Source organism: Petaurus breviceps, unplaced genomic scaffold (genome assembly GCF_028583685.1).
Source record: "Petaurus breviceps papuanus isolate PSGF00001 unplaced genomic scaffold, PetGlider_PUasm1.0 37, whole genome shotgun sequence".
Taxonomy (NCBI): domain Eukaryota; kingdom Metazoa; phylum Chordata; class Mammalia; order Diprotodontia; family Petauridae; genus Petaurus; species Petaurus breviceps.
Genome location: NW_027186296.1, coordinates 16,498,338 through 16,512,621, shown reverse-complemented (window position 1 = coordinate 16,512,621; position 14,284 = coordinate 16,498,338). Strand labels below are relative to the sequence as shown.

The following is a 14,284-nucleotide window of genomic DNA, read 5'->3' as shown; positions in this document are numbered from 1 at the left end:
CTCTGTGATTCAGAGCAGGAGTTTAAAATTAGGAATGATGTAGAGTCACAGGGCCAATGTCATTAGACTCTTAGGCTCAAAGGGTCACCAGGATGTCTCCTTGGTCCTATATAAATTCAATATTTTCTCATTTCCTTCCTAAGCCAGCTTAATATCCCAAAGTAGGGTAGAAAACAAACATAAATTTATAACTGTCAAGTCTACCTTCTTATTTTATAGATAAGAATACCAAGGCCCAGGCTGAGTGCCTTGCACAAGGTCACACAGGTAGTAAACCTCAGAGGCAGGATGTGAATCCAGGTTCTCTGGCTACAAAACCAATGTTCTTTCCACTCAACCATGCAACTTTACCACAAACTAACTTTCCAAACTTGAAAATAAAGGCAAATGCATACTCAAAAGTGTTTCATGTCTTTTAGCGTTACCAAGAAACCTACTAACCAATCAAAATGAATGCCATGGCAATAATGAATGTGAGAATATATCCTCTTAGAGGCTCATTGTTTTTCCCATATCCTTTTGCAAAAAACTGAAGGGCTTTGTAGATATTGTCCTTGCAAAGAGCCTAATGGAAAAAAAAAGGAGAGAAATCAGTCATTTATATCTGCACACAGTCATTACCCAGAAGTGACTCTTAAACAAGGAGATTTTCGGAAAGATTAAGTGACATACGATACTGTAGCACTGGTTAGCATCTGTAGTTTATCATTCTTTATATTATTTGCATCTATCTTGAATATGTGGCAGATAGAGCACTTGGGCCAGATGCAAACATTAAAATGTTTCTGAAAATGATTGCTAGTGAGAATAAGTATTTCAGTTGGATCCATGTAGAGAGAAAACAATGAGAAGAAAATCATGTTTCTGGGGAATACAGTACCTGGAAGACTTTTGGTGCACTGACAAGAGAGGCCAGAGCAGAGGAGAGAGTTGCAGAGAAGATCCCAGCAGTGATTAAGGGTCCAAATCCTGAGACCATACTCATTACCTTTAGAGAGAACAAACGCTCAGGTAAGGTTAAGTTTCATACTTCTGGAATAAGGGGACAGCCCTTGTAGATGGATGTTGCTCACTAATCTGTCCTCATTATACTTTCTTCACTCTCTTGGATAGTAGGGGTGGGGTAACTCAAATCATCAGATACAGGCAGCCTAGAATAGTGGAAAGAATGCTGGATTGGGGGCTCAAAGGACCTGGGTTCCAGTGCCACTATTTTACATCCATGTGGCCTTGGGCAAGTTTCTTAATCTCTCTAGGCCTTATTTCCACATATATTAAATGATAGGGTTAGACTAGATTGTCTCAGAGGTCCTTCTCCTGATGTATTTGGGTTGGGGTTCTCTTCTCTCTTTTACTACCACTAGGCCTCACCTAGTCTGTGGAATATAAATTTTTCTTTGGAATTTCCTGACCTAGAGGGGACAAAACTTCTTCTTCCCTTAAATTCAACCAAGATGATGGTTGGATTCCCCCCCCCCCCATGACTTTATTAAATAATTGAAGGTAAAAGTACAAAATAGCAAAAAACAAGTTACTGAAAATTACCATAATTTCATGATTTCACCAAATTTACATAAATTCACTAAAATTACCATAATTTCATAATTTCACTAAAATTACCATAATCTAGTCAGACATTGACTGGCACAACTTCCATAGGATGCCTTGCTCTATATCTGTTTTCAATCTTGGCCTAGGGTCTCCATCTATCTTCTCTCCTACCTGAGAAGTTCTTTTCTTGTCTTTGACTTGTCTATGCTAGTGGCCTGAGTATTTTCACTAACCATTAGGTGAAGCCTGGTTTCTTCATTTCTGTTTCTTAGTAGTTTTATACTAGGGCCCCATCCATATGACCATTAAAGACTAACAAAAAAAGCCCTTAAACCTCCCTTTATTTCCTTGTTTCCAACCTTATGTCTCTTGTCCAATCTCCAATCAAATTGTTTTTAGCAGTTGAGAGTATTTTCAGTCATTCAGTATAACAGATCTATTATATCTTCAATGAATATTTGACCCTTTCCTGACCTGGGGTTAGGGGAAAACCTAACTATTGTCTTGGATGAATTTAAGAAAAGAAAAATGTCTATATCTAGACCAGCAGATTACAGAGAATTCTGAATATCTCAGGAACTAAGTGAGGAATGATGTCAATCTAAGAGAAAAAAAGGGGTCTCCAGACCAAAGAGGAATAAATAGACCAGGCACAGTGATGGACATCTGTAATCCCTACTACTAGGAGAGGTTGAGGTTGGTAGATTGCTTGAATTCAGGAGTTCTGAGCTGTAGTAGGGGAAGAGCTCATTGACATATCTGTATTAAGTCTGGCATCATTGCTGAGTCCCTCTGAACTGACTCAGGTAAAAAAAATGGAGCAGGTTAAGACTACTATGCCAGTCCATATTGGAATGGGTAGCCACTGTGCTTCCAGACTGGTTGTGATAGGGAGAACAGGCTAAAAACAACAACTGGAATAAATAATGTAAGATCAATCCAAAAGAATAGAAATAACCCCATACAACACCATATCAGAAAGGTACACCTGCTTTCTTGAATGACTGAAGATACCCTCCACTGAGAAACCAGTTTGGTGTGAGATGAAGCAGGAAACACAAGGTTGGAAAAAGGAAAAGAAGGGAGGTTTTAGGGCTTTTTGATGAAGTCATTAATGGTCATGTGGACAGGACCCTATTATAGACCTAATTAGAACCAGAAGTGAATCCAAAATTTACCCAGTGACTAATGAATATATTCAGGCTACTGACAAAGACAGAAATGACTCAAAGATAAGAGAGAAAAGGTAGAGGGAGACCCTAGGCCAAGATCAGAAATGGATGTGGGTCAGGGTATCCATCTGGAAGTTGGGACAGTAAATGTTTGACTAAATTATAGTTAGTTTGGTACAAGATTTCTACGTTCACTCCCTCCCACCCAACAACTTCCAGTAGTTTTTCTTGCTGACTTTTTGCTTTATTCTACAGATATATTAATGTATAGTGATTATTATAACAACTAATTTCAATCATGATTGTAGGTTTTCCTTTCCAATGCTGTGAGAATATGCCCAAAATTTAGTTTAAAATTACACTAAGACTTTTAAAACATCGTGTGCATGTGTGCGTGCATGTGTGTGTGTGTGTGTTTGTGTATGTGTTCAATTCACATTAATATTAAGGGAAGGGTGACTAGGGAAGCTCACCAAACAGATGTAAAGAACAGGACTTATCTTATGTCTTCAATTAAAAAAAATCAGATCCTAAGACAAATGTTTCTCTTTCTGCTTCCTAGAACTCCATTTTCTCAGCAAATGATTTCTGATAGTTTTCCTCTTTTTCTCCTTTCAAAAGCTTACAGGATTTTCTTTTACTAGTTCTTTCCTTTGTTTGGTATAATTGAATTTCCTTAGATGATAGGAAATTCAATATAACAAAATGTGACATTTGACTAAGACTTTGGGAATAGAGTTATAAGTTATAATGTTTATATTTCAGTTTCTCTTCTTCATGCCCATGGAAAAATATTTTCTATTTCATTATTCAGTTATTCAATATTATTATTTCCTTTGTGTTTATTGAACAGTGGTTTTGGATCTGACACAAGTTGAGATCCTGCTCCATTAAAAATACCTTTGCTGCAAAAACTTGCTTTTCCTTGCTGGACAGTTCTAATAGATAATAGATTCATTAAGAGTTGGCTAATAAGAAATTCTCCTTCAGTCAGCCACTCGGGACGGTTATTTAAGGTTTCTAATCCTTTTTGCCCATGTCTGTGATGACTCTCAGACATTCCTTCTTATTCTAGTCAATTCCTCTGTCATCTCACAGGCTTTTCCAAAGCTATATTTGATCCCCAGAATGTCTGCCATGCCTTAACACATCATTCCTTTCCCTCTCAATCCCCAAAGCCTTCTTTGATTAGTTAGAGGAGAGGTAACAATGGCTTGGCAGATAGTAGAGAAGCAGATTTGGCATAAGAAAGACAAGGCCCACTATTGAGATATACTAGCTTTGTGACCACTGGGAAAGTAATTTCTCAGTGCCTCCAGGAACTCTCCAAGATCAAAAGTTAGCTGGCACATTGGACAGAGAGTTGAATTTAGAATTCAGTAGAATTTAGTTCAAATCCTTCCCCTGGCTTTTAGTAACTGTGTAACAATGTCACTTAATTTCTCTGAGAGTCATTGTCCTTCTTTCAATTAGTGAACTGAATTGGATGACCTCTGAGGTCCCTTGCAGATTGAAATCTATGATTCTAAGTTGAAGAAGACTTATGGCATTGGTGGAGGGAGTTTCAGCACCGAGTTTCCTGTACCAATGAGATAAATCATAGAACTTGGCTGCTCTTCTCCACTCCACTTTAAAAAGAGAGAGAGCGAAATAGTGACAAGGGGGTGATTTGTTCCGTTATCTAATTCCCTTCATTTCTGATTCTCTTACCATCACATCAAATGAACTTAAATTATTTTGCTTGGATGCAAACAACTTAATTTATATACTTGGTTAATCTTTGTGCATCCTTAATTTCACTGTCATTATGGGATGTCTTAGACTATAAACTCCTCAAGGGACTGACTCTAAAATTTCTTGCTTTGTGCATATATATGTATATGTATATATATATATATATATATATATATAGAGAGAGAGAGAGAGAGAGAGAGAGAGAGAGTAGACTTTATAAAAAGACATTTAGTAAATAATTTTAAATTTTGAATATTTGGTGACATCCAGTGAAGCACTTTTTAAAATATGAAGGCAAGTAAATAATGTCTGTGAATTTGCATTAAAGTGTTTAGATGAAAATAATTGAGCCCATTTTTTTTTCCTTTGGTATGCTCTAAGTCTCTCTATGTTGTGAACTATCTTCTCTTTTCTGCTTAGGACAATAACATGGGGAAATAGCCAACCTATTATGTGATCTGTGGTCTAGCTGTATCAAGTAGTATACACACAATTGTAGCCTTCTGGGTGGGGGAGGGGAGAAGCCAAGTAAAAAATGCACAGCAGAGAACAAAAGAAAACTTGCAAAAGAAGCAAAGAAAAGATGGACAGCTCTCAACATAACCCATAGTATTTATTATAGTCTCTCTTTAAATGAAAATTTATTGCTTTATCTTTTGAATCCTCTCACATTCTGCTGTGTACATGACATCCTTTTTTTCTTTTCTTATTTTATATTTGTTTGTAATATGTTTATTTTTCTTTTCTCTGTTGTGTATTTAAGTTTTAATATTTAAGTCTAAAATTTTAAAAGTTTAAAAACTTTTTTAAAAAAAGAAAGGATACACATAATATGCTTTCATCCCTGCCCCCTCCCTCTTACCTTGTAGTTTACTACAAAAAATAATAGAAGGAATTCATCAAGCTTCACTTCCCTTAGTAAATGCTACTTGGTGTCACTGTTCTGTGGGGCCTATGTAGTCTGCATTTCCCCAGATTCTAGGTCTGCTCCTCCCCACCCCACCTTGGAACTTACAAGGCAACCCCAGGAGCACACACTCTCAACTGCTTCTGAGTCCTTAACCTTCCTTGGGAGATCTGCTTTGAATACAGATCTAGAGAAGCTTTGGTAAGTCATATAGGTCCCAAGGCCCTGTTGAGGTCCCTGTCTTCTCCAGTGAATCCTAGATTCCCTAGGGAATTTCCCACCAGCAGAGAATTGAAACTGAAGATGGAGGGCTGCTCCAAATATTAAGCTTGGAGTCAGAACTGAGTAAAAATCCTGACACTTCTACTTGTTCTGTGACATTCCTCAGTCAAAAAATAAAAGCCTTGAATTAGATGATCTCTAAGATTTCTTCCAGTTTGAATTGCTGTTATCCAAAATGGCTTTCTGACCTAGAGATAACTCTAGGACTGGCTAGAATCCAGAGTTGATAAGAATAGGTCCTTTAAGCAAACTTGATCATAGACTAGGTGTTTCTGAATACAGATCTTAACTATATTGAACTAAGGCAACTCAAGTCCAATAAGCCAAGCACAATAAACGTTTTAAAATAAAAATCCAAACCTGGAAGTTGTTCATCAGCCCATATGGACATTTTTGGTTTAAACATCTGGAAAAATCATAGCCTAGACCACAGGCTGCTGAGCCATTGCAGCTCATCCCAGAGATGATTGTGTCATTCACATTTCCAGTGGCATCCCGGACAACACAGGCCCCTGTGGAAAGGAAAGGGAATAATTATCCTATCATCCTATCCAGTTGCCTGAAGAGGCATTCTTTTCTACTTCTAGGATATGACCAGGCCTGTGCAGATCTATAAAACCTTCCTGAAAATTCCCACCCAGCACTCATTTCCCCTTCCTCTAAATTTCTAGAACACATCACCTTTGACCCTGGAAAGAGTGTGCCAGTTGCCTGCCCTATTGTCCCACTTATCCCAAATCCCTTCCCCTGGCCTCTACCCCACTATATGTGTTGTCTTAGCCCTTAGATTGTAAACTGAGAGCGGGGACTAATGCACTTTTTTTTTTTTTAAAAAAGCAATAGGGGTTAAGTAACTTGCTCAAGCTTACACGGCCAGTTATTTCTGGCTGTGATGCTGAGTATCTGAGCCCGGATTTGATCCAGGTGAGCCCGGGACTTATGCACTTTTGTATCCCTATTCCTGCTACTTTGCACAGTGCTCATTACAGAGTAAGCAATTCATAAATTCTTTCCATTCATTTGTTCATTCATTCGTTCAGTCTGTGCTACTCATTTAGTCCATATTTATATCCTGTACCATATTACATCATTAGTTTAATTTTAATGTATCTATTTATTGTTTCTTGAACTAGATTTTATGCTGCTAGAGGAATGAGACTATATATTATGCTTCTTTTTGCCTCTTCTCCCCCATAATAAATAATAATTATAAAATTCTTTGAACTCTTTTAAAGAAAGGAGCTCTTGAAAATAATCATCAAAAAAGAAGTCCTCTTCGCCTGCACCCTCCCCCTTATTCACTGGGCATCTTTCATTTCTCATTTCTGGGAAGAGTCCAGCAGACAGATAGATATTCACTCAGTTCTTTGACCTAGTAGGGACCTCTCATTCTTAGATAAAAGAATGCCAAATCCTCAGAGTTGGGAGAGATTTGGAAAAGAGAAAGCAAACATATGGAGGATTTTATTCTAACTGGTTTGAAGTTGTTTGATTAAGAATGATAAAAACACAATAATATCATTGTTCTTAAGTAGCAATGTAACTGAAGTGGTATTCATTCCATTGTAGAACCCTTCTAATTGTTAGGAACTACTTCAGCTGAAAACCACTCCATATAACGTGGATTCACTAGAAAAGAGCATTGGATTCAAAGTCAGAGATCCTGAGTTCAAATCCTTGCTCTCCCACTTGCAGCCCATGTCACCATAGGTATTCATTTAACCTCTCTGAGCCTCAGTTTCCTGCAAAATGGGAAGATTGAGATATGTTTCTAAGGTTCTTTCAGCCTCTAAACCCATGAAATCTTAGCAAAGCAGTCCAGAAATATTCCCATGGCTCTAGATCATTTATCACTTTCCAGGAGTAATCCACCACTGCTCCACACTTCCCTTCTCCTCCATGAGAAAAATGTAAGGAATACACATTCCCCCAGCGGGCCATGGGAAAATGTAGCATTCAGGGCAATCGGGCTGGTGGTGGAGCTATTCTTGATGACATGGGATAAGCTAGAAAACATCTAGATGTTAGAGGATTTTCAAACCAGACTACCAATGGATCCATTGAAGGAATTAGAGATATTTAGCCTGGTAAAGAGTTAAGGGGACATGATGCCTTTCTTCAAATATTTGAAGACTGTCATGTGTAAGAAGGATTGGAATGCTGGTTTTGATGCCAAAGAATAGAACTAGGAGCAAGAGATGGAAATTTGAGAGAAGTAGATTTATTTTTCTTTTATTTGCTTTTTGGAAGGCAATTGGGGTTAAGTGACTTACCCAAGGTCACACGGCTAGTTTTTGTGTTAAGTATCTGAGGCCGGATTTGAACTCAGGTACTCCTGACTCCAGGGCTTTTACTCTATTCACTGTGCCACCTAGCCACCCCTGAAGTAGATTTAGTCTTGATGGGAGGAATATTTGGAGTTCTGACAAAGTGGAATAGGCTGCCTCAGGAGCCCCATGCACCTCCCCAAATGCCTTCAATTAAAGGTCAGATGATAACTTGTAGGTCTTGTTGTAAGAGGATTCTCGTTCAAGTATGGGTTGGGTTAAATGGCCTATGAAATCTCTTCCAACCCAGAGATCCTGGGACATCTATGACATGGTCCATGTCTTTGATAAAGAACCTCAGCCTTGACTTTTCTAACTAAGTTTAAAAGAAAACCCATTTCTGAAAAATCTAACATTTAGTCATCTTTTTGTTTCAATGTTATTTTTTAAAAAGAAGAAAAAGTCATAGAAGCACCCAAATTACCAAAACAATGTCTTTTCTGGAAGGGTAAGGGAATAGGAAAAAACATTTAATTAGTACCTACTGTGATGTGAACTAGGTACTATTATTAATCCCATTTTACAGTCAAGGAAACTGAAACAAACTGAGGTTAAGTGATTTGCCCAGGGTGGCACAGCTAGTGGATTTGAACTCAGGAGTTCCTAACTTCAGGCCCAAGGCCTCATTCACTGCACCATTAGCTGCTTGAAGACATCTGAGTATTCAGCAAACCTCCTCATCCCTAAAACAGTTATATAGGAAAGGATGCAAGCAGACATCACTAGGGTGGTATCAGGGGCTCTTTGCCTCAAGCTGTTGAATTTAAAGGGCTCTGACAGCACTTGCAGTCATTTAGTAGCCCAGAAGGAAAAGGGTTTTGTAGCTGGTTAGTAAGAAAATAGAAAGTTACCAAATGGGCAGCTGGGGGAGCTCTTATCTCTTATTTCTTCCATTATCTCCCTCTTCCCCAACCTATCACAAGGCAGTTTCCCCAGCAATGACATTTCTCTAGTATCTGAGGGTCTCTTTCTACCCCATTCCATCCCCACCTAGCTGCCCACTTAGATGAGGGCAGAATTCAGAATTCACTCTGCTTACTCTGAATATGGCTTGTCAAAGTATTGTGGTTTGTGACTCTATATGCAAGTCAACCTGTTTCATTTCTTTTGTATGTTGAGGTCAACTAAGGGGAATAAACTCACCTACTACTCTCTTGAAGTAAGCAGGGAATGAGTAAAATTCAGGCCTCTTCTGAGAACTGCTCAGTCAAGATTCTATAGAATCCTTAGCTTATGATAATTTTTTTTGGTCCTCAACCACCATCCCCCCTCATTAATTTGTTCCTAAGCAAGGAATAGATTTTCTTGGTCATATCTTTTGAGATATGATTTCTGCCTCCTGCACATTAAGTACTACCAGTGAGTGCTGGGATAAAAACAACAGGTGCTTCCATAGCAGAAAGAATCACAAAATCCTACAAGCCATGTGAGCAGGTCTCTTGCATTGACTGATAGCGACTGGGTCAATTTCTGATTCTCAGTCAATTTGCAATAGTGAAATTTCCTCTTTAAAGAAAGCACAGTCATTAGCTCCAATTCCATGCCCTCCCTATAATCCCACTAGTCCCTCAAACCCCAGTTATCCTACCCCTTCCCAGATATCCTCACATAGACTCTATTCCCACCTGACAGGCAGAAGGGGATGGTGGCAATGGAAGCAACCTAAATCCCCTTATGCCTTTTCTAGGGGTAGGGGAGTCAACATATGAAGTGGCAAAACTGAGCCTTCTAGTATAGAATGTATACACATATGTGTGTATACACACATACACGCCCCCCCATCCACATCTGTATGTATAGGAAAATATGTAGACATATATACGTACATTTAATACATATATAATATGAAATAGTACTAATAAGTGTCTATAGCTATCCATCTTTCTGCCTGCCTGTTTATTTACTAGTTATCTAGAGATCTGTCTATCTGTTTCTCTCCAACTGACAATTATAATCAAAACACCAAGCTTCCAGGATGATAATAATGGGGGGAAGACATTTCACAATTTAAAAACTCAGTAGCTTTCAATAATTTGCAGATTTTGAGAGCTTTATCCTCTGCAGCCCAAGCATGAAAGAAAGTGTAGGAGACTCAAATAAGCATTGAGAATAATCTGAGGGCTGGCACATAAACTGTTATAATGGAAACAGCATTGGACTTGGAGGCAGGAAGTCTTGAATCTGACCTCTGATGCTGTGTCACCAGGGAAGGACTTAAATTCACTTAATCTCTATAAGCCTCATTTTCCTCAACTGTAAAAATGGAGATAATAATAACACTTACTTTAACAGGCTGTTGTGAAGAGCAATCAAGATAATGTGTGTAAAACCCTTTGTAAACCTCAAAGCACCACATGAATTTCAGCTATTATTGCTGTTACTTACCTACACAAATAGCAACCCCTATATAGGCAACTGTGGTGATCAGAATGGCCAGCATTGTTCCTCTGGGAATAGCGTCTTGTGGGTCCTTGAAGGGGAAAAAAGGTAGGAGGATGAAAGGAGAATGGTATAAAGTGGGAAAATGAGGTCATCTGGATTTTATTCTGTCTTTGCAAATCTGCAAAAAAGAAAAACCTGTACCTTGATTCCAGAAAAGTTAACCAACTAACAAAAGTAGCAAACTCTAAGGAGAGGGGATATTTTCTTTTTTTTTAACTTTTTTTTTTTGCTTTTTTTGGAGGGCAATTGGGGTTAAGTGACTTGCCCAAGGTCACATGGCTAGTTTTTGTGTCAAGTGTCTGAGGCTGAATTTGAACTCAGGTCCTTCTGACTCCAGGGCCAGTACTCTATTCACTGAGCCACCTAGCTGCCCCCCAGAGAGGGGATATTTTCATTCTCTACTCAGATACCAAATTTTTTTTTTTCACATGTCAAAGGCTTTTATTAAACCCCATAGTCCTAAGAAACAAAATGATGGTGAGATTTTGAAAAAAAAATATGGCTAGGCTGGTTCAGTTTGTGTAGGAAAAGGCAGAAGTTTCATCATGCTGGGACAAGAAGCTGTGTCTTACATAATACATGTGGCAAAGAGGTCTATAAGGGGGCAAAACTAAGCTGGTATAAAATCATGTTGGCATTGCTCCAAGACACTGGCACATCCCTAGAAAATTTTGAAGGGCCTGAATATAACAGCATGTACTTTTTACAGAGCCAGGGTCACTGTAATCTTTGGCTGACCCTACTTTTGTGTGGAACATGAGACTAAACTCTCATTTGTGTTTGGCATTCAGCTAGTTCTTAGTAGCTGCATGCCACCTTGGATCCCTGTGAAGTTTCTTTAGTTTTGAAGATGGCTTACAATAACTGTACAATAAGAGTCCTGCTTTGCTCCTCAGAGTTTCCAAGCACTAAAGTCTATGTACATTCCTTCATAAAGCCTTTTCTGATTTTCTTCTCCCTCCTCTAGCCATTTGTCAATGCTTGCCCCTTAAAAATTACATTTTGCTTTATTTTGCATTTTGAATGTATTTATTCAATGTTATTTATTATTAATAATTATATTTATTATATATTATATATTATTATTATTGAATGTGCATGTCTCTCCTGATATAATGCATGCTTTTAGTGGGACAAAATAATTTTCTGACCATGTCATTCTCTTGTTCAAAAATTTCCAGTGGTTTGCTATTACCACTAGGACAAAATCAAATTCTTCATCCTGCCATTTAAAGCCTTTTGCAATCTGACTCCAGTTACTTTTCCTGACTTTTTGGATCTATTCTATATCCTACCCAAGGGCATCTAGGTGGCACTGTGGATAAGTGACAAGCCCGAAATCAGGAATGCTTACCTTCCTGAGTTTAAATCCAACCTCAGGCACTTACTAGCTGTATGACCCTGGACAAGTCACACAACTCTGTTTGCCTCAGTTTCCTTATCTGTAAAATGAGTTGTAGAAGGAGATGGCAAACTACTCTAGTATCTTTGCCAAAAAAAAAACCCAAATGGAGTAATGAAGAGTTGGACATGACTGAAAAATGACTAAACATATTTTCACTAAATGGTCCTACTTGCTGTACCCTGAACTCAACTTCCATCTCCTGCCTCAGTACATTCATACAGACTTTCTAATATGACTGAAATGCCTTTTGGAATCCTCATTTTCCTTTTCAGCTCATCTTAAGTACCACCTCCTACCCAAGATGCCTTTCCTCAGTCCCCTCATTAGTGTTCTCTCTTCTAATGATTCATTATTTTCCTTGTTTCCTTATGTCTTGTATTCTCTAGAAGAGTATAAGTTCCTTGATGGCAAGGATTGTTTCTATGAGGGAAGGGACTTTGATTTGAGTGCCCAATATAGTGCCTTGCCTATAATAAGCATCCAATAAATATTGCTTGAATTGGAGTAAAGGGAATAGTCTTTGATTTTGTGTAGCACAGAATATTCCTACTCTGCCACCAGTTATGGTTTCAAGGGAGTTTTAGGCATAATGGCTATAAACTGGAGCCCATTTATCAGTCCTTTTCAGAGGTGACACCCTTATTATTTCCTATTACTTTTATTGTGTAAGAACACAGTCATCAACAGTACCTCGACTGTGGACAGCACACTGGATTTAGCATCAGATGACCTAAGTTTAGATTCTAGCTCAGTTTCTTCTTAGCTGTATGGCCTTCAGCAGACCATTTAAGTTCTCAGATCCTCATTTTCCTCATCTTTATTGATTTGAATTTGTCTGATTTCCTAGTGAGGGTCACATTTGCCATAAAGCCAAAGTTCAGCTTATTCTTTCTGCCTATGTCTTCATGGTATGCCCTTGATCTTGAAGATAAGGGCTACCCCACGGTATTCTCTTAAGGGAGCAATTGAATTTGTGTAAATGACAGGCCTTTGAAATCTGCAAAGAGCTATGTAAATATAATTATTGTTACCATTACTAACATTCTTATTTGCTCTTTACTGAATTCAAATTTGCTTTATGGGTTAGTTCTGCCACTGCATTAAATCAACAAGCATTATTTAGGCCCTAGTTGCCATCTGCTGGGGGATACACTCAGACAAAGGTTCACTGGCTTATGGCACATTGTTGGCAGCCTCAAGATCAGAGGTTTTTAAACAAACAAAAATCTTGGCTTTTTAAAAAAAAAAATTGATGCTTGTATTTTAATAGAATCGATTTCCTTTGTAATACCACATTTTATTTTATGCATTTAAAACATTATTCTAGGGGCAAGTAGGAGGCGCAGTGAATAGCACACCAGTCCTGAAGTCAGGAGGACCTGAGTTCAAATTTGGCCTCAGGCACTTGACACACTTACTAGCTATGTGACCTTGGGCAAGTCACTTAACCCCAATTGCCTTGCCTTCCACCCTCCAAACAAAACAAAACAAAACACACAAAAACCACATTATTCTAAGGAACCTATTTGCTTCAGACCAAAGGGATCCATGACACAAAAGAAGGTGAAGGACTTTTATTCTACATCCTGAGGGTGTAGTGACAATGTTGAAGACCTTCACTGAAAAAGAAAATTACTTCATTTCCTCAAAATTCAAATTTAGAACTTCTGTAAGGAATCACTACAAGAAATATTGTTGAAGGGGAAGGTAAATATAAGCTTACACTGGGATATTACTTTTTAAAAGATATTTTATTGATTCTACCTCTACATCACTATTGTTTCAACCCTCCCCCAACTTCTTACTCCCAATTAAACCCTCCTTTATAACAAAAACAGTTAAGCAAAGCCACCTGATACAAATAAACATATCAGACAATGTATATAGTATACTGTTCTAGTAGTCTACCACCTGTATGCAATGCCATGAATAGGGAGGAAAATTTCCTTACATGTCTTTCAATTATAATTGGCTCTCTAAAGTACTCAAAGTTCAACGGTATTTTCATTTACATTGTGTATATTATCCTCTTTGTTCTGCTTATTTCACTTTGAATTACTTTATTTAACTCTTCTTATATTTTTCTCATTCCTTGTATTTGCCACTTTTTACTGCATATTAATATTCCATTATATTCATATATCATTGTGTTTTTTCCCAGCAATTCCACAACTGATGGGCATCTACTTTGTTTAGAATTCTTTGCCACCCCAAAGAGTACTACTATGAATATTCTGGTATCTACTGGGTTTCTATTTTTTTTTTAAATTTTCTTGGTGTAGGATCACTGGGTCAAAGAATATAGAGAATTTAACCATTTTCATTGCATAATTACAAATTGGCATCCAGAATTGTTGGACCCTTTCACATCCTCATCAATAGTGTACTATTCTGCCCATCTCCCCACATTTCTCCAGCATTTATTGTTTCTATTATCTTTTGCCATATTTGCCAATTTGCATGA

The 14,284-nt window shown here is 38.0% G+C and overlaps 1 protein-coding gene across 3 annotated transcripts in view; it reads right to left on the bottom strand.

Moving 5' to 3' along the window:
• SLC12A1 (solute carrier family 12 member 1) overlaps positions 1-14,284 on the bottom strand; it is a 138,376-nt gene that overhangs the window by 85,895 nt on the left and 38,197 nt on the right. For all 3 annotated transcript variants that reach the window (XM_069097987.1, XM_069097985.1, XM_069097986.1), the window contains exons 10-13: positions 10,359-10,443; positions 6,007-6,158; positions 881-988; positions 442-565 (exon numbers count right to left, since the gene is read on the bottom strand). In XM_069097987.1, the coding sequence (XP_068954088.1) occupies positions 442-565; positions 881-988; positions 6,007-6,158; positions 10,359-10,443 (469 nt within the window). The remainder of the gene's footprint in view (positions 1-441; positions 566-880; positions 989-6,006; positions 6,159-10,358; positions 10,444-14,284) is intronic.